This window comes from Pungitius pungitius, chromosome 19 (genome assembly GCF_949316345.1).
Source record: "Pungitius pungitius chromosome 19, fPunPun2.1, whole genome shotgun sequence".
NCBI classification, from domain to species: Eukaryota; Metazoa; Chordata; class Actinopteri; order Perciformes; family Gasterosteidae; genus Pungitius; species Pungitius pungitius.
In genome coordinates this window covers 677,501-698,672 of record NC_084918.1, presented here as the reverse complement: position 1 = coordinate 698,672, position 21,172 = coordinate 677,501, and the positions used below count along the sequence as shown (strand labels likewise).

At 44.1% G+C, this 21,172-nt stretch overlaps 2 protein-coding genes across 3 annotated transcripts in view; one reads left to right on the top strand and one right to left on the bottom strand.

Annotated features, from left to right (window-relative positions):
* Positions 1–2,876: 2,876 nt before the first annotated feature.
* Positions 2,877–16,000, bottom strand: LOC119198670 (protein NLRC3-like). Of its 2 annotated transcripts, none has more exons than XM_062559167.1 (11): positions 15,913–16,000; positions 11,739–11,864; positions 11,527–11,652; positions 10,983–11,165; positions 10,267–10,345; positions 9,896–10,112; positions 7,957–9,751; positions 7,455–7,628; positions 6,617–6,790; positions 3,703–3,749; positions 2,877–3,583 (listed from the first exon to the last, which is right to left on the bottom strand). In XM_062559167.1, the coding sequence occupies exons 2-11, from the start codon at positions 11,825–11,827 to the stop codon at positions 2,967–2,969; spliced, it is 3,501 nt and encodes a 1,166-aa protein (XP_062415151.1). In that variant the 5' UTR covers positions 11,828–11,864; positions 15,913–16,000; the 3' UTR covers positions 2,877–2,966. The 2 variants fall into 2 exon arrangements, 1 of the variants encoding a protein (XP_062415151.1); XR_009942744.1 differs by having other exon boundaries at positions 3,507–3,583; positions 3,703–4,142.
* Positions 16,001–17,358: 1,358 nt separating this feature from the next.
* LOC119198592 (sodium channel protein type 4 subunit alpha-like) overlaps positions 17,359–21,172 on the top strand; it is a 71,830-nt gene continuing 68,016 nt past the window's right edge. Inside the window, exon 1 of the mRNA XM_037455946.2 lies at positions 17,359–17,847. The gene's annotated coding sequence lies outside the window, so the exon portion shown is untranslated. The remainder of the gene's footprint in view (positions 17,848–21,172) is intronic.

Sequence of the window (21,172 nt, the reverse complement as noted above, 5' to 3'; positions counted from 1 at the left end):
GAACCCCCCCCCCCCCCCCCTCAAAAGAATCTTAATATTATCTCCATTGATTTCTGCTGTTATAGTATTATATATCATATTATTATTATTATATTATATATATAGTAAAGTATGATGGTACTATTTGACCTGAAAGGTTCCATTTGTGTCCTTTTGTTCTTCTGCATCAACGTTAAACTATTTAAACATTAGTGGATTTATTCCATGACAGAATATTGTGTAGGCTGGTGACCTTTGACCTTCTGGATCCGACATGGGCAAACTACGGCCCGCGGGTGCCATGGATGTGTAAAAACCTCATTCCTTTTCCCTTTTCACCCGTCCCCTGCAATACCCCCGTTTCCCCAATAGATGGCGCACTAGTCTAGACACATTGACCTTTGTTGGAGTGTAACTTTCCCACTGCCGTTTTCGCCCTTCGGTAAAAATGAGCGGACCAAAGAAAAGAAAGGTGGACACTGAGAGCCGAGTGTTTAAAAAGGAGTGGACAACAAAATATTTTTTCAGTCCAAATGGACCTGTTCATCCTGATTGTCTGCAGAAAAATAACAGCTCATAAGACGTGTCGGTGTCGGCTCTGCGCGTGTGGAGGCGCTGCCTGAAGTCTAGTTGATGCTTCTGTGCTTTCAGAGACGCACACACAGGAGCCCCTTGCGTGCCAGGTGTGCACAGCTAACAGCTACGTTATACAAGAAAACAGGTCGAGAAGAACAATGAAGTTGTCTCGACAAGCAGCTCGTTCTCCACCGTTAACCATGAGAGTTCTGTTTGCTCTTATAGGACAATGTGATGCGGACCTGGCAGCTCTGTCATTTCTTTAATTGACCTTTAGATCATCAGCATACGTTTGTACAGTTGCTTTACGCATTACTGATGAAGATCACTAGTGAAGATGGCGTTATAAGAGTGGTCCAAGGCAGCTGCCTTGTGGGACGCCGCAATCCAAGACCTTAGAATTAGACCAGCTGCCAGAGTAATAAACCCGTATTATTTGTAAGATAAGTCTTCTTAAATTGGATCCTGGTTGGACTGAATCCAGCTTTCTAGTTTACTGATCAGTAGATTGTGATCAATGACATTGAATGACGCACTAAAATCAAGTAATTCTGCACCAGTCATCTTTGAGTTTTCTGTTCCTTGAGCAGTCGTCTGTCATTACTTTAAGGGCGGAACACGTTGAATGGTTTTGTCTTTAAGCAGGTTGGACGTCTGCGTTCAAGACGTTACAGTCAAAGTATTCCTGTATAAGTGGACGATTCTCTCCATCAGTTCACTAAGAACTGGGAGAATAGTGATGGACCCCCATCTTTAGGTGGAGAATCATCTGACCTTTATTCTTTGACATAACAGACCAGTAACATGTCGGCATGTCAGGACCCACTGAGCTGTACTGGAGCAGGGACTTCAACACCTTCCTTACTTCCTGCTCCACACTATTAAACTGAATAATTAGAATCAGCATTGTCCATATTCTGCCTTTGTGTTTGGACCTTATTTACAAAGAAATCATTGAAATAATTGTCTCTATCAGATAGATGCCTTCTGATGCCACAAAGGAAGCCCCTCCAGTCCAGTCCGTCTCTCCACATTCCATTAAGGGTTTTCCACAGCTTTTGACCATGTTGCTTTACAGCATTTATTCTTTGCATGTAATATTCTTTTTCCGTTTTGTAACCTGATTTCTCAGTTGAGAGGACTTGAATCTGTCCTCCACTAATCCAGACTTTACAAACGTAGATTTGGCTTCATGAGGTTCTTTCATTCAGCCACGGAGCTGCTCTGGTTTTTACAATACACTTTGTCACAGGGGCCCATCAACTATCTACATGAACATATTTAAGGAGGCCTCATGCTCCTCAGCAGCATACACATCTGTCCAGTCATTATCACCAACCTCGGCCAAAAACAAGGTTCCTCAACATTTATGTACTATATTAGCCTTACATTTAGGAATTGTAGTTTTCCTGGTGATTGCTATAATATTATGGTCACTAAAACCCACAGATCTAGAAAGTGGTTTAGTGCAGCATTCTGGTTGGTTGAGATCATCTGAGACGGGTTACAAGCATCAATCAATGGAACTATCTTCTGTTTCATTGGACATTGATTCACAAACCAGCCTATGTTCATATGACAAGTGAAAAAGAGGGAAACAATAACGCTGACCCCCCAAGAAGAAAGAACTCAGGGACATTGTAAGGCAGTTAAAGAAAGTAGATTCATTTACAATACTTAAATCAAAAGGGGGGGGTTGAACTGTGGGGGTTGTGCCAAACAAAATAAGTACAATAAAATCGGTTTTAGCTCAACACTGTGTGGAAAAGAAAAGGAAAAGAAAAGGCCCGACTCTTCTACAAACGTGTCCAAAAGTAATATAAATACATTGGTGGCAGCGACCCACGACCTGGTGGAGTAACAATCATGTCTGAGTGTGTGCACGGGTACCCCAGCCTTACCTCAGCACCACTTCCCACCACAAACCCTAATGGACAAAGTCCAAAGACAGAGAGAGGCTTTAAAATGCTGTCCTCCACCTCTGATTGGCTGAAATGGGCGGAGTGTGAGCCAATCCACAGGCTGCTCTGGAGGCAGGGACCGCCCCCTCCTCCCCCCCCACCCCCTCACCTGCAGGACAAAGGGAGGTGAGAGCAAGAGACAGAGAGACACACACACACACATCCCTCTACACGTAACACTGATTATAACAGCTTAAATCATCACAGTTCATAACATCTGAACCGTTATGTTTAAACCATTTAATAAAATCCAAAGTCAAAGCAGTTGCTTCACAGGGTTTTCCTGCTTCCTTTGCTCAAAAACAGCCTGAAAGGAGAAGATGGAAGGTTTAAGTTTAACTGTCCATTGTGGAGCTGTGGACCCCCAGAGTCCAGACCAGCTCAGGTACCCCTCACCTGCTCCACCTGCAACTACACCCACATGGACCTCCATCAGCTGTACAGACTGAACTATGTGGTGAGCAGAGAGGAAGGTTCTCCACCAGGAGGAGACTCTCCGTCCTGAAGAGGACACAAAGACACTGAGGAACCAGAGGACCAGAACCCAAACCCAAACCCAGGATAAAGAGGTTCAGTGAATGTGGTGCTGAAGGTGTAGATGTGGATCAGTGAGTCAGAGGAGACTCTGTAGAAGGACAGAGAGCCAGTGGAACAGTCCACATACACTGCTACTCTACCAGAGGAGGAGGAGGAGGAGGAGGAGGAGGAGGAGGAGGAGGTGATGTGTGTTTCTGTCTCATTGTGACGGACAATGTAACCTATATCAGAGCATTCCAGACTCCAGGACTGATCATTCTGTCCAAACTCACAGTCATCACTGTCTCCTTCCCTCGTGATTCCTCTGTAACTCACTGATACATCAACTTCTCCGCTCCACTCGACCTCCCAGTAACAGCGACCAGTCAGACCAGTTCTACACAGCAGCTGAGGATAGAGGTCAAATCTGTCTGGATGATCAGGATATGACTGAACCTCCTCCTCCTCCTCAAGTGTCACCTTCCTGTTGTTGTCAGACAGTTTGATTTGTCTGTGAACTGTGTTTGTGTCGATTGTGAGTTCACAGGAATCTGATGAGAGAACAAGACACAATACAGCTGCAGTTATTAATCATGTGTTCATCTAGTGACATCACAGAGGTGAATGAGTGATGTCACAGTGTGATGAATCCAACTCAAAGCTCACTTACACTTCCTCAGACCTGGTGTCATCCATCGGACTCCAGCAGGCTCCACCCTGAAAGGAGGAGAATGGAGACATGGACATGACATCACTCTCATACACAGCTTGGACCTTCATGTCCTCATGGACCACCTCTTCTTCTTCTGATGATATTCTACTGAGCATCAAAGGTTCAACCTGCATCAAGTGCTTCTTTGTCCACTTGTGTTTCCAGCTTGTCGTCACTGAACCTCAACATGTGATCATCTTCTAGTGGTTCTGTCTAACATGAGAGCAACCAGCAGCTTCACGTCCACATGGTGCTTCATCAGGGGGGCGGTGCACCAAAGTAGGATGAAGGAATCCAGGCTAAGTGATAAAGCTGGACTTAGTGTGATGGGGACGAGAAGGAGGAGTTTAGTGGATCCAGGTGCACGAAGCTTTCTGAAGTGGACCATCACACGTTCACTGATGCACAAATGGAGAAGATACAAGCAGCAGGTTTCTCAGCCGCTGAGCAGCAACTGATCAAATATATGAGGAGGTGAAGCATGAAATATGAAATATGCAAAAAAAGGAAATACAGCAGCTGTAATTAAACAGAGAAAAAGTCTGCAGACAATCGACTGAATGTGGAAGGATTTAAAAATATATATATTTTTTTGGGGGGGTGTGTTTTAAACCAAGGACGGCCTGTGATGGAAGGGCCTCTTCATCACCATTTATACACATATGTGGAAATCCTCTTTGATGTGACCCTTTGTTCTGAGGCCATGAAGGTCATAAAGATGTGAGCTGAGGCCTTCAGGGCCTTCATCTACAGGTTGGTCATCTAAGAAGCTCAGAGCCACTCAGAGCTTCGTGGTCCCATCTGCCCTCAAACACCTTCTCACCACTTCTACCCCCCCTCGGTTATTCCACCGGACCTTCTGGTGAAACATTGACATGAAAACGCTCCGTGGGGCAAAGGTCAAACCACTGACCTAAATATCTAAATAGTTTAAGATTCAACTGGTGACTAATGACAGCAGGACAACACACCCACGTGGGGGGAAGGGAGCTTCTTCCCCAGCGATGCTGTGTATTTGAATCATTTGTGTCGGATGAGTTGATCGTGTTGTGCATCGATGACGTTGTTCATCTGGGGAGGATCCTCCTCTGTCTCTACAGCTTCCTTCACTCTGATCTTTCATTGTTTGTTGTTCCTGTGCTGATGTGAGGGTTCATGGACAGAGGAGCTCACATCTTCACACACTGGAAGAACCTCATATAACCAACGTCCCCCATCGTGGACATGCTTGTAATGACAGGCCTTCTGTTCAGTGACCACAAGGTGGCAGTATAGCTTTTCCCTACCGTGTGATGCTGTATGTGAGGAACAGAAGAACCACAGGACCTGGTTGGAGACCATGTTCTATGAAATAAAGAAAGCTTGCAGCTCACAGAAGCTTCTTAATAAACTGAAGGCTGAACATTACAATGCTCTCACATCACATTCTTTGTGTCGTATCACGTTTCCTTTACAACGTGATGGAGAATATCAGTAAAGCTGCTGTTTGCAGAGCTGTGAGGAAACGTCTTTGTTCCCTCAGTTTTTCCTCCTGAGGGGAACATCTGGCTCTTTCTCAATACGTGTCCTTGAGTGGACTTTTGTCCTCGTGGACTCGTGAGACGTCACCAGTCGCAGCCCGAGTACTGATCCAGGTCTAAAGTCCACATCTGGATGAGAACGGTCATAATACCCGGATTTCTGACGAGTTATTTGTTAAAGCAACATTTCTGTGATCGGTTCATCAACATTGATCCTTGTTACCATTTAACTCTGGATGTGGAGATGTGAGGTGAAGTTAACGGACCATCAGACCCTCCAGCACCGGGGGGTCAGCTCATCTGAGCCCGCACAGAGCAGCCTGTTTTCAGGGAGTCTTCATGACTTTTAATGTGGTGTCAGAGACTTGTTCAGCGGTAACGTGACGTTTCTTTAGATTCAGAACTTGATGTTTGAATTTAACTTTACGTTGTGTCTGAATCCACAGAGTGCAGCTTGTTATTGTCCATCATCGTGCATTAAAACTAACGCTGTTGTAATTAAAGGACACGAGGAACCCGTCATTGAGACTTTAAAGATGTTAGGTGTGTATGTGGAATGCAGCTCTGTCCATTGAAATGTTTACTGATTCATGTCCTTCATCAAAACTCTGTACCTAAAACCTTAATAAAGCTAATGCAGTGTGATGTAATACAACAGCATGAATTAAATGTTCCCCTCAGTAACATTTCATGTGTTTTTCTTCCATCCAATATGAATAAATATTAGATCCACACCTGTCAGTGTGATCCAGTAAAGTTCAGCAGCTCCACAAACTACAGCTGCTCCTCTTCATCTGCTTTAAAAAGATGTTCAACTCTGATCTGAAGTGGCTCCTGAAGCTGGACTCCTTTAAAACACCAAACATTTCTACTGATGATCCATAAAGACAGTTTGAACAGATTCTTGGACTGTTTGTCTTCTAATGATAGTGTCTGGACTAAAGGACAACACACACTGGAGGCTGATGACCAGCATCTAAACATCCAAGTGTTGTTTGATAAGAGCCACAAACCTGCAGCGTGACAACGTTGACTCTTATCAACCCACCATGATGCCTTCAAGGTGTCAGGAGACACCTCTGTCCTCTCTACAACAAGACAAGGCTCCAGAGACACAAGCCTCTCATCACCTTCCTCCCTGTTTAGGTTCATCCTGGCTACTGTTCCTCACTACTTGTGTCTGTGTTGATGGTCTCATGAGGGACACAAACAGTCTGATGGGTCTCTGGTAGTTTGAGGTCAGCTTGGTGTCTCAGGGTCACATTAACCAGACTGACAGTGTGACAGAGAAAAGGTCTCCAGCTCTCCCTCCTCTACCAGACTGATGGTCTGTGGCTGCAGCCTCTTCATACCTGAGAGTCTCCAGTCTCCAGTGAGGATCCTTCAGTCCATCAGACAGCATCTTCACCCCTGAGTCTCCTGGATGGTTGTAGCTCAGGTCCAGCTCTCTCAGGTGGGAGGGGTTGGAGCTCAGAGCTGAGGCCAGAGAAGCACAGCCTTCCTCTGTGATCAGACAGCCTGACAGCCTGCAGACACACAAAACAACACACATGTCACATGACCTGAGGGAGTTGTGAGGTCACTGCAGGACTGAGATACTGTCGGCTACTGAAGGGTCACATTAAAAAGGTTACTGACTGGTTTCCAGTAACAACCAAACACCCACTAATGTGATAACATTACTGATATTTATCATTGATTGTGCAACAATAGATTTCTCATCTCTACATGTTTATGGAAATATGTGGAAAACAAATTTGATTTGAATAATGCAAGCCAGGGCAGCACGGTACGAGCAAAAATCCATATCACAGTATTAAGAAACAAATAAATGTACAATGGTTTGTGTGTCACAAACTGTTGTGTTGTGGTGTTTTACCCTGTTAAAGAGTCTTTGATGTGAGTTATTAATTGTTATAAACATGACTCAACTTCAACACACGTAAGACAAGTAGCTCTCGACCACTAGATGCTCCGTGATGACGTGTCACAATAAATTCTGCCAAAGAGCAACGTCAGTTGTTCTGGTGAAACACCGGTATGAACGGTACGTGAGGAATCTACACTGTAAGGAGATCTTATACCAGTGAACCGTGCAGCCCTAATGCAAGCAGAAAGCATCTCATGAAGGTTAGAAATGTGCCATTGGATTAAATAAAGACACCAAGTGGACATTGATAGAATCCTGACCTGAGAGTCTCCAGGTCACAGTGTGGACTCTTCAGTCCAGCAGACAGCAGCTTCACTCCTGAATCCTGCAGGTCGTTGTTACTCAGATCCAGTTCTCTCAGACTAGAGGACTGGGAGCTGAGGACTGAGGACAGAACTTCACAGCTTCTCTCTGAGAGGTTACAGCCACTGAGTCTGAAGAGACAACAATCAACAAGAAGAAAAATAACATTAGTGTTGGAATGAAATCCTCTTTGATGATGAGTTTGAACTAAAATACATCATTAAGAGCAAAGAAAATGTGTTCAGTGAACTGTTAATTGTGCTCTACTGTTTACAGGAAGTACTGTAGTATCAATATCACGATGAGGCAGAGATATTTAATGCGGTTAAATACAAATTTAAGCTTCTGTATCCTCTGACTTGCTTTAAACAAAAAAAAATAAGAAAAAACCTGCAGAATAAGTAGAAAAGATGCAGCATATTTAAGTCATGATGTATGAATCTGACTCTCTGTACTTACAGAACTTTGTTGGAGGCTTTGACCACTGGCAGCAGCCTCAGAAGAGCCTCCTCTGAAGCAGAGTATTTCTTCAGGTCAAACACCTCCAGATCTTCTGATGACAGTAAGATGAAGACCAGAGCTGACCAGTCAGAAGGAGACAGTTTATCTGTGGAGAAACGTCCTGATCTAAGGGACCTTTGGATCTCCTCCACTAGAGAATCATCATTCAGTTCATTCAGACAGTGGAACAGATTGATGCTTTTCTCTGGAGACACAAACCAACTGATCTTCTCCTTGATGTACTGGACTGTCTCCTGATTGGTCTCTGAGACACGTCCCATGTGTGTCAGCAGACCTCGTAGAAGACTCTGATTGGTCTCCAGGGAAAGACCCAGGAGGAAGCGGAGGAACAAGTCCAGGTGTCCATTAGGACTCACTAAGGCCTTTTCCACAGCAATCTGGTAGAGATACTCAGGATTGGGTTTAAAGCGTTTGGACAACAGGGAGGTTGTTTGTTCTTCTGACAGCAGATTGATACCAAAGTTGATGAAGGTCAGATGGACGTGAAGAGCAGCCAGAAACTCCTGAACACTCAGATGGACGAAGCAGAACACCTTGTCCTGGTACAGTCCTCTCTCCTCTCTGAAGATCTGAGTGAACACTCCTGAGTACACTGAGGCTGCTCTGATATCGATGCCACACTCTGTCAGGTCGGATTCATAGAAGATCAGGTGGCCTTTCTGCAGCTGATCAAAGGCCAGTTTTCCCAGAGACTCGATCATCTTCCTGCTCTCTGGACTCCAGTGTGGATCCGTCTCAGCTCCTCCATCGTACTTGACCTTCTTCACTTTGGACTGAACCACCAGGAAGTGGATGTACATCTCAGTCAGGGTCTTGGGCAGCTCTCCTTCCTCTCTGGTCTTCAACTCCTCCTCCAGAACTGTAGCAGTGATCCAGCAGAAGACTGGGATGTGGCACATGATGTGAAGGCTTCGTGAGGTCTTGATGTGAGAGATGATGCTACTGGCCTGCTCCTCATCTCTGAACCTCTTCCTGAAGTACTCCTCCTTCTGGGGGTCATTGAACCCTCTGACCTCAGTCACCATGCCAACACACTGAGGAGGGATCTGATTGGCTGCTGCAGGTCGTGTGGTTATCCAGAGGCGAGCAGAGGGAAGCAGCTTCCCCCTGATGAGGTTTGTGAGGAGCACATCCACTGAGGAGGTCTCTGTGACATCAGTCAGGATCTCATTGTTGTGGAAGTCCAGAGGAAGTCGACACTCATCCAGACCGTCAAAGATGAACACAACCTGGAACTTCTCAAACCTGCAGATTCCTGCTGCTCTGGTTTCACTGAAGAAGTGATGAACAAGTCCCACCAAGCTGAACTTCTTCTCTCTCAGCACATTCAGCTCTCTGAAGGTGAATGGAAATGTGAACTGTATGTCCTGGTGGTCTTTGTCTTCAGCCCAGTCCAGAGTGAACTTCTGTGTTAAGACTGTTTTCCCAATGCCAGCCACTCCCTTAGTCATCACTGTTCTGATTGGTTCTTCTCCTCCAGCTGAGGCTTTGAGGAGGTCTTCTTGTCTGATGGTTGTTTCTGGTCTGGCTGGTCTCCTGGATGCTGTTTCAATCTGTCTGACCTCATGTTCTTGATTGACCTCTGCAGTCCCTCCCTCTGTGATGTAGAGCTCTGTGTAGATCTCATTCAGAAGGGTTGGGTTTCCTGCTTTAGCGATGCCCTCAAACACAGACTGGAACTTCTTCTTCAGGTTGGATTTGAGTTCACGCTGACAAACTGCAGCATGAAGTCCTGAATGAAGACAACAAAGAGTTACAGAATAGATTTCAACATGTCCTCAGAGAATGACTCTATGAATATATTATGTCCATCTCTTGAGACATTAGTGAAGGTCTCATTCATCAGCCTGGTAAGTCTGTAGAGAAACCATCTTACTGCTCTGCAGACAGTCGGCCAGATCCTCCTGCTTCATTCTCCTCAGGAAGTGCACTGAGATCTTCTCAAATGCCTCTCTGAACTTCCTCTGCTCTTCATCAGGCACCTCTTCATCCTCCCTCTGACTCGCCAAGCATTCTGGGTAATCTGAACTCACAACTTTCTGGATCTTCTTCAGCTCGTTCTTCACAAAGGTGATGATGTTCTCCTCCAGCAGCTGGAACAGAACATTCTATGAATGACACGAACTAGAACCATGGAAGCCACCATCAGGTCCATGTTGGACAGATGGACAATCCACTGGTCTACAAAGTGCAGCATGGAGATGATGGTGAACTGAGAGATGTTTAGGTAGTTGTTCATGTACACACCATGAAGATGGAGTCCAGGTGTGTTGGATGCTGCTGGGCAGACTGACCTGTGGGAATCTCTGAGGTCTCCTGGTCCTCTCTGTGGAACATGAACCATCAGCTCACATGGTGTTTGGACCATCAACACCAAGACAACATTAGGAAAAGATATTGGCTTCTGTCATGATTGATCACCATGGAAACCAGATGCTGAAGACTGATGACATTCAGTTTATTAGTTGAGTGACAGTTACTGTGGGTCATAAAAACGTCTCCAGACCTCTGCATCTGATTCAAAGTCTTATGGAACCACTCCAAACCTCTTTAGTCCGTCCCCTGACCTCTAGAAGTCTCCTTAGATCTTCTGAAACTAGTCTTTGGACCTTTTCACAGAGTCTACTGAGGATACTTCCTCCAAACCTCTGCATGGAGTCCAGAGACCACGTCAGCTGGTCCACAGAGCACTGAGTTCATTCTAATCACATGATCAGTCCCAGTCATCTGTCTCCAGATGTGACCTCTCCTGATCCTGATGTGGAGGAACTATCTCACATTGTGTTTACATCTGAGGATGTTTACAGTTAATGATTCACACTTAAACACAAAAGGACCAGTTAGATGAAGATAAGGAGTTCTGTCATGATGGATCGTCATGGAAACAACACTTTAAACAATGAACGAACATTTCTGTGATTTATAACAGAGAATCAGAACAGTTCATCTGTTTAAGAACTTACTCTGGGTCATAAGAACATCCATCTTTGAAGTTTAGAGGAGGACCCATAGACCGATCATCTCTGAAGTTTAGAGGAGGACCCATAGACCAATCATCTCTGAAGTTTAGAGGAGGATCCATAGACTGATGACTCTTCATGGACACACAGCTGGGTTCAGGAGACTTTCCTCTCTGCTGATGTGACCTGAAAGAAACACTGAGATTACATCATCACGTCATCATCTAATCATGAAGCATCAGCTCACATGGCGTCCGTCCTCACAGAGACGAAAACAAGGTAAAGGTCCATGACGTGAGATCTGCATGTGGACCACATGACTCCCTGTGGTGGTCCAGGTCTACTGGTCCTGCTGGTCCCACTGAGAATCAACAGCTCACTGTGTTCTTCACCAGTCAGTTTGGTTTAGTCCCAACAGGTCTCACCAAGCCCTCCATGGAGCTCTCCCTCCTCACTGGACTCTGCTGAAGGGCCCTGGAGCAAGAACCCCGGAACCTCCACCAGAGAGTCTGATAGAAACACCTCATCATCAGCCTGAGAGCCTCACCTTGCATCTACAGAGGGATGGACATCTTTGAACTTTACAGGATGATCTATGGACTGGTTACTCTTCATGGACACAGAGCTGGGTTCAGGTCCAGATCGAGGATCAGGTCCTGGTCTCTGATGGGTCCTGGTCACACATAGAACCAGAGTCAGTGAGTCAAAGATATTGGGACATGGAGAAGAGTGAAGGACAGTTGGAGATGGTCCTCTCACCTCTGAGCTTTGGTCTGTCTGTCATGTCCCCCACACAGAGGAGCTTCAGAGGGAGGGACACTGTCCTCTGGGTCCTCAGCCTGAATCATAGCAGAGTCCACACCTTCACACCTTCATAACAACCTGCTGGTAGATCTCACACATTATTCATCTTCATCAGGACAAACACACAGAGCTCATTCACCTCAACACTAAAACTCTCATGAGACACTTTGTCTTCTGTTAAAGTTTAGACTTCTGGAGAAAGACAAACTTTCTTTTACCTTCTTTAAACCCTGTTAACATGTTAAGAGACATCATTTTAAATGTTCATCCTATAAATGTAGTGTTTTACTAAAGCAATAAGGTACTTGAGGTAGTACTTTATTGTCAATTATAATACGGGTTAATGAAATCCAGAGTTCTGATTGGTTGAGAGTGAGTCAAGTCCAATATTGAGCCGTAATGCACAGTGCGCAATAGAAATAACAGATTTTGTGCAACCGATAGTCGTCATTTCAGTTTTTGCTGAAATAAGACCGGAAACGCTGATAATAATCAGCTTGGGGCAATGCAAGCTTGTTTATTTATTTGTCTGTTGCATAGCAACAGGGACTATTTCCGCTAGGCTACTGAAATGTGATACACAACGTTTGGTGGCTAAAACCATTTTGTTCTGAAGGACAGTGACGTCAATGTTACAGGTAAAGTCAGTGTTTCCCACACATCGACTCATCGGATTCAACGCCGGCGCCACACATTGTTTTTGGTGTATTTTTATATTTTTTCGCCATTTAAATCACGCGCTGTATTCATTGAGCTGCATTTCCTTTTCCTGCTCTCCCTCCGTTTGTCACACACACACACACACATAGTTCTATGTATTGATGTGTTTTAGTACGACGTGTTTTGTATTTACACCAAAACGTTCTGCTGTACAAATTAATATTGAACGAATTATTACAGTTGTTTTGTTTGCAGCGTTGTTTGCTGTGTTAAGTCAACTCGCCTGTTTTTTAAAAATCATCTTAAACCCCAATTTTATAGTGATTTGTGCTTACCTTGGTTTTATGGTTTTCCCTAATAAACCATTTTCTTAATTACAAAACATGTCAACAATAAGTCACTATGGATAAGGATCCACAGTGACTTATTGTCATGCCTTGGGTGTTTTGGGTCTGAATTTCTTGGACTAAGTCCCCAGAGGGCTTTTACATGGAACCAGGATAAGTGATGAATGCAGGTTGAATTAAACTCAGTAACCATGGCGATTTATTCATGGAGAAACTGCGCACTGAGGAGTGAACAATTGAGAACGTGATGAGGGCGATATTGACGGGACCAGCAGGACGCTCTCACCATCCCTCAGATGCTCTGTGTGGCACTGCGTGTTTTATATGATGAACCTGTAAATAAAGGCACGTACTGAAGTGTGTTTTTGTCACTAAAGTCCTCAGCTCACGTCTTTATGACCATCATGGCCTCAGAAGAATGTGTCCCATCAAAGAGGATTTGCACACATGGTAGAAATGGCTTTGATGTGCAGAACTGGAACATGAAGAAGACACTTTGTGCAGGTGGATCAGAGTCAGTAGGTGTCCCACCCTGAGTCCCCCCCCCCTCCCAGGCCTCTTTGGTTTAAAACAAAGGCACATTCCTAAGCTGGATGGTGCTGGTACCCCCCCCCCCTCCAGTACCAGACAAATGAGCCTTTTTTAACTGCTAAAATCAGTTTAGATACAAGATGCTGCTCACATATTTTAAGTCATTTCTCCTGCTGCGGTTTTCTTTGCAGCGCCAGTAGTTTTACGTTCTAATCGCCGCGCTCGACTTCAAGGTGTAACCTTTATTATTGTTCGGTCTCAAACAGCGCGCCCAGTGACGGGTGGTGCAGCAATATTGATGTCCGGGTGGAAATCAGGAGAAAGGTCGGTCCGGGATATTTTCGGGAGGGGCTTTGAAATTCGGGAGGGTTGACATGTCTGATTGTAAGATATGCAAAAGCGACATGGCCTGGCACGGGAGCACCACGGCGATGATTCATGATTTTGTGCCTAATATATTTAATTTGGCGGCTGTAAAGTATCATGCGATGTGTGTATGTTTTTTGTGTTAGTCCATTTTATTTGCTTACTTAGGGATGTTCAAGGAGCAATCTGTTAGTGCAAAACATATTTAGAAAGTGCACAGTCAGTTCTATTTTTCAATAAAGGGTTGGAAATTAATGTTTTTACATTTTTTATTTTTTTATCCGATTCATCGATTAATCGAACAAATAATCGACAGATGAATCGATTATTAAAATAATCGTTAGTTGCAGCTCTACTCACCAACCTGCAAAATGTTTTATATTTTATCGTCTCCTGTCTTTTTTGTTCTGTGCACATTTTAGAAAGATATTTAGAATTAGACGCAGCTTATAGAGATTTGTGCATATTGTAAAACATATTCTTGCATAGTGAATAAAGGTTTAAAATGAGTCTTTAGTGTAAATTTCCAGAGGAACATTAGTTCCCTCTGTTCACTTTTAAGGCAAAGCATTGACTAAATAATTATACATTTTATAAAGCTTTACATATTGATACTCAAGACACTTTGCAGTAAAACCAGCGCATTTAGCACATGAACACGGATACAATAAAACCAACACATAAAACATTATTATTAAAAGATATTTTAAAATCCTTCCACATTCAGTCGATTGTCTGCAGACTTTTTCTCTGTTTAATTACAGCTGCTGTATTTCCTTTTTTTGCATATTTCATATTTCATGCTGAGAAACCTGCTGCTTGTATCTTCTCCATTTGTCCACACCAGTGAATGTGTGATGGTCCACTTCAGAAAGCTTCGTGCACCTGGATCCACTAAACTCCTCCTTCTCGTCCCGACAACCGATGAAGCCACAACGAGCGAGTCACACCAAGTCAAACGGCTTAATCCCTTCCCTCGATTTCTTTATTCTACTTTTGAGCCACAGCCCACAGGTGTGTGTGTTGGATTCTTCCCCTAAAGACTCCTCACAATAACATGGGGAAGCTTTCTCTAGATGGATGGTTCACTTCACCATGTGATCAGTTAGTAAAAAGGTCGACTGCAACCTGGTGAAACATTAAACTTTGTGGACTTAAAGGACTGAAGCAGCAGGTGAGAGCAAACAGACCCAGAACCACTAAACTTCTCAATATGTGTCCTTTTGTGGACTTTTTCAGCTTTAAAGAAACCCTAAAGCTCTGAAATGCAATAATAATAAATAAAAAAGATTCCACATATGAATTATTGTATATTTCTCTGTTATGTTAGATATTTAATGTCTGATCAGCTGCTTGAAAGTGTTTCTATTAATTTCATTATTAGAAAATGTAAATCCAACTAGAAGCATTGATCCCTGCATCATAGATATTAAATACTGTTAATCACTAATGATCATGTCAACTATCTTACAGTATGTAGCCTCATTTATTACTACTTTATATACATGAATACTATGAGGTTAATCACTATTAATATAGAGTTCAGGTACATCTTCACTTTAATGAATAGTGATGTTTGTGCATTTAACTGTACGATGACACACTGATGATCAGCCTCTTGATGTTTGAGTAACAACACAAACTGTGTGTGTTACTATCCAGTAAAATATGACTGTTTAATTGTTGTTTCTGTGCCCAACGTCCTCCTTTATGAAACCATTATGAAGCTAATGCAGTGTGATGTAAAACAAACGTTCACCTCAGTAACATTTCATGTGTTTCTTCCATCCAATATGAATAAATATTAGATCCAAACCTGTCAGTGTGATGCAGTAAAGTTCAGCAGCATCAAACTACAGCTGCTCCTCTTCATGTGCTTTAGAAACATGTTCAACTCTGGGGCTCCATCTTTATATAAATATATCTTTATATAAATATATCTTTATATAAATATATCTTTATATATATATAAATATATATATTAATACAATCTTTTCTATTTTAAATGAAAACGAAACAAAGCCTTGATAATAGTAAAATACTTAACAGTCAATAACTGGATTAAAACGTATTAGCAAGACCAGATGACGTGGTGACGTCATCAAGTCACCTACTGTTCACATTGCGGAAATGACCGTTTTCTCGTAAGTCAGGAATCACCGTGTAGATGAGAAAGGGCCCACAAACACACACAAACACACACCGTGTATCACGGACATACTCACAGGATGTGAACACTTTAAAAAGTTAAAGTGAAACTCTGGAGACTTTCTGCGACTGTCCCGCACTTCCTCTTCCTTCTTTTTCTTCCTCCTCCTCCTCCTCCTCCTCTTCTTCTTCTTCTCCTTCTTGTTTTAACTTTATTGGCGGTAGATAATCAATAATCGGCGCTTTACCGCCACCAGCTGGTGTGGAGTGAGGATCACGTGTCTAGTTAGTAACCACGGACTGTTATTTTCTTAATAACTGAATGAATGTGACACATTGAAGTAACACTCAGCATGTTCAGACCAGCGAGTCCACATCTAACCCTCCATGTTCCTGCTTCCTCTCTCCTGCTTCCTCTCTCCTGCTTCCTCTCTCCTGCTTCCTCTCTCCTGCTTCCTCGCTCCTCAGTTCTCTGTATAGTTAGTTTATTATCGCACTAAATGTAACGCTGTCTGTGTCTTATAAAGTAATATTTCAGGTTCATAACTTTCATCCCTTTCTGTTCATAATATGAAGAGTAAACTTTGTATGAAGTGTGAAAGTTAAGGCTTAAAACTTAACTTAAATGTATGATGATTATAATGATAACAACAATATTAGTGTTAGTATTCTAATAACAATACAGATACATATTATTGATATTTTCCTACATGTTCCTGAAGGTCAATCTCTGTCCTTTATTATGAATATTGAATACTTTTATAATAATACGTTGTAAATACGATTTGAAAAGGATTTATTTATTAACACTGAACTTAAAGTAGTTTAAGTAGTTTCGTCGTTTTTTATCTCGTTAGTGAAGAATCATCTTAAATAAAGAGATGAGACATGAACACATATATCTAATATATATATATATACATATCATATAATAATAATAGTGATAATAATGTTATACAGCAGCTCTTCCTTCACCTGCAGTAACATCTGTCCTCCAGCAGGAGGAGACACCACTCCACACACCTCCTCCACTCCATTCCTTTCCTCTCTCTTCCCTCCTTTCCTCCTTCCTCTCTCCTTCCTTCTATCATCTCTCCTTTCTCTCCCTTATTTATTCTACACTGAATGAAGATTATCATTAAATGTATTCCTTTCTCATCATTATAGTCTTTAATTTAGTTTTATTCTGACTACTTCTTATTTTATTTGCAACAACTACATAATTATTGTTAATATCTTTCTATTATTCACATGCGTAATATTGAAATAGTTTTATTCTGTAATGTGAAACTTTGATGCCAATAAAAGCCTCATTGAATTGACTTCATTTGAATATTGATATTTATTCTGTTATTATTTCTGGTCTCTAATTAAAGGAGCAGAAAGGAGGCAACGCGAGACCAACGGGACTCGGGGCGTAACCTCGCGATACCCCCCCCCCCCCCTCCCTCCCTCTCCGGTGGATGACGGGAGTCCGCCGGTCAGTCCCAGCAGCACCGACACGCGCACCAACTCTCCGGGAAACTTCTCCCGCTTCCGTTTATTTCTCCGAGAGGAAAGAAATCCGATTTAATTCGATTAAAGCAACAGAAGAGAGGGGGGGGGGGGGGTGGACTTTTATTTTGAAAAGCGGGTGTTTGTTCTTGTCAATCATCACACCTGAGCGGGATGAGCAGGAACCGGAGGAGACGTTCACCGGATCACCGGGAGAAAACACCGGAGCCTCCGCAGGATTAAACAAGTCCAAAGGGACCGGAGGACCCCCCCACCGCACACCTCCTCTTCATCATCATCATCATCATCATCGCTCCGCTTGGATCTAAAGAAACAACAAAACATCTTCTTCTTCCTCCCAGAGATTCTTCTTCATTTATTAATATTTATATTTATGATTCTTTTGGATTCCTAAACTCCCCCCCCCCCCTCGGAGACCCCCCCCCCCCGCGAGTCCTCTCCGGATGGGACGCGTCCGCTGTGAGCGCTGATGGAGTGAGAATAAAGACCCCCCCCATGTGAGTACAAATGTTTGTTGTTGTTAGAAGTGAACTCACGTGCATTAAAACGTGTCTCCTTCACGAGGACACACGGAAGTCCTCTCAGCTGCTCCACATGTGTCCTCTCAACATCTGGAGGAGAACCAACCCGCGGTCACACCGTGCGCGTGCGGGAGGCGCGTGCTGGAGGCGCGTGCTGGAGGGTTCCTCCGCGCCGTTTCACTGGTTCACGGGGAAACATCTTCGTTCTTCTGTTTATTTCTAGAAGTGCGTCAGAACCAAAGAACCATTTAAACAGAATCATCCTTTATTGCTGATGGATTTAAACTGACATTTAATCGTGTTTTTCTCTCTAAACCCCCCCTCAAAAGGCCGATAATATTCTCTCCTGCTATTATAGTATTATATATATATATATATATATATATATTATAAAAGTATGCTAGTAGTATTTGACCTGAAAGGTTCCATTTGAGACGTGTTTGATCTTCTGCATCAACGTTAAAATATTTAAACAGTGGATTTATTCCACGACATAATATCGTGGAGGCTGGTGACCTTTGAGCTTCTAGATGAATCCCTCACACGCTCTGCGTCCTTGACAGCAGCCGGCTGGCCGTAGCCGTTGAACTTTGACCTCTGTGAGGTCACGCGTCGTCATTCAGGGACCTTTTAGTGCTTTATGACGTAATCCTGAGCGAGGACTCGACCATCTGCTTCGTGAGAGCTTCTGTCCACGAGAAGAGCCTCAGGTGAAGGACAAAGACACAAAGTCATGTGACCTGCTGGTTGACTTCACCCCCTCTCAGGGTTCTGATCCAAGAGGAGCTTCAGCTCAGGACTGTTTCATAGTGCAGGAGCTGTTCTTCAACGCCTTGTGGTGAATGAATGAATCTGATGACATGATGGGGGGGGGGGGGGGGGGGGTCTACCTATGGCCGTGAAGCGTGACTTCCTCTTGTGACCTTTAACCCTGGTCCTAGTCCAATGAGACAGGTGAAGGAAGAGTCTCACATGACCCCTCCACATATGCTCCTTAATGTAGTGATGAAGTGGTGAAGGTTCATGTTGATACTGACTCTTTCATTCAATAACTGCTCCTCATTTAGACTTAATTCATTCATAACAACGTGGAGGAAATAGAGTCTGATGCCTCTGATGTATTTCCTGGTTTAAGGAGAGATACCATACGCAACGATGCTAACACGCTAATAGCATTGGACATGAACTGGTCTTCATCCAAAGTTGTCCAGGAAATGAATCTAAATCAACACATATTTAATAAAATACTGCCTAATTTGCATATTTAGAGATGAAGATTATTACAAAATCAACAGTCCTGAAGTGATGAAGAGTCTCGTCTTAAAGCTGAAGGTCTGAAACAGATTTTATTTACTTCTTTGCAGTTAAAGTTCAAACAGCTGCTGTGTCGACACCTCAAACACCGACAACAGGTGTGTGTGTCTGTGTGTGCGTGTGTGTGTGTGTGTGTGTGTGTGTGTGTGTGTGTGTGCGTGTGTGTGTGTGTGTGTGTGTGTGTGTGTGTGTGCGTGTGTGTGTGTGTGTGTGTGCGTGTGTGTGTGTGTGCGTGTGTGCGTGTGTGTGTGTGTGTGTGTGTGCGAGTGTGTGTGTCCTCCTGAAAAGCCCCTCGTGGTGTTCTTTGCTTGTTGGAGCAGCTCTGACCTTTTCCTGCAGAAACGAGGCGGCGAGACGACGCCAGCCGGCGCTGTGAGGGCCGAGGGGGGGGGGCGGCATGACGGCGTCTCTCTCTCCGTCCCGCTCTATAACCGTTGTCCCCATGGTCCCCTTCGTCCCCATCATACCCATCGTCCCCATGGTCCCCATGGTCCCCATGGCGTGGGAAACCCGAGAGCGCCCCTTTAGCTCTGTGTGTTTTCACTTGTGTCGTTACCTCGCCTCGTTGCCTCTTCCTCGTGTCGTTACCTTGTTTCCTTGCCTGGCCTCGTTGGAGTCCTGCTCCCTTCACTGTCATCTCATTCGCTGATGTGGCACATCTGGATCCCCTTCGTGAAGCGGCCGTCTCATGTTTTCTGTGAAGCGCTCTGTGCCGTTGCATTGTGGGAAATGTGGGACGCGGGAAGATGAAGAATCAGCTTCAGCTCCAACTCGACCGGCCAATGGCGAGGAAAGGTCAGAGGTCACGGACCCGCTGATGTTGTCAGGTGTCTGTGATGGAGAGGTGTCCTCAAACAGACACACACACCTTCGGCTCTGCTTCTCCTTGAGGGTCTGGGAGCGTTAATCAAACGCACCCCGAGTTGTTCACATGCCTTCAGGTCTGAACGAGCCCTCCATCTCTTCATTAGTGTGTGTCTGTGTGTGTGTGTGTGTGTGTTATGGCCTCCGGGCATCAGGGTGACATTATCAATCACACCCCACACATGTGTCTGCTTCTCTATCGTCACAAAGAAATCCTCCGTCACGCTGTGGCCCTTCACGTGTTCGAGAGTGTTTCTCCTCCGTCTTCTCTTCTTCTCCTTCATCGATGACGCTGGTACGAAACCACAGAAGAAGAGCTCGTTGCTTCGGAAGACGGATCTTCTCAATAAATAGTTTGAATCACAAAATAAGCAGAAAAGGTCTGTTTGTGGTGTGTGTGTGTGTGTGTCTTTGTGTGTGTCTTTGTGGTGTGTGTGTGTGTGTCTTTGTGGTGTGCGAGCTCTTCTATTGGCTGCTGGAGTCCAAACACAATGCATCACGAGTGAATCCTCGTCCACAGAAACTGATGGATGAGTTTTATTTGTCCCATCTGTAAATACTCAGTTCATCATCAGCATAGAAACACACAAAGATAACGAGGTCATCCATAACAACTAATGACGCTGCATTAGAAGCTAATTGACCTGTGTGTGTGTGTGTCTGTGTGTGTGTGTGTGTGTGAGGCTTTGAACCCGTTTGTCAGCTTGTTTTTCCTTCATTAGAGCAACTTACTGGTACTGGTTTCTCTTTGGTTCCTCGTGGTCTTTACTGGTTTCTCTTTGGTTCCTCGTGGTCTTTACTGGTTTCCCTTTGGTTCCTCACGGTCTTTACTGGTTCCTCATGGTCTCTGCTGGTTTCTCTTTGGTTCCTCACCGTCTTTACTGGTTCCTCATGGTCTGTACTGGTTTCCCTTTGGTTCCTCACGGTCTTTACTGGTTCCTCATGGTCTCTGCTGGTTTCTCTTTGGTTCCTCGTGGTCTTTACTGGTTTCTCTTTGGTTCCTCGTGGTCTTTACTGGTTTCCCTTTGGTTCCTCACGGTCTTTACTGGTTCCTCATGGTCTCTGCTGGTTTCTCTTTGGTTCCTCATGGTTTAGTAGAGGCACCACCAGCATCCACAGTGAG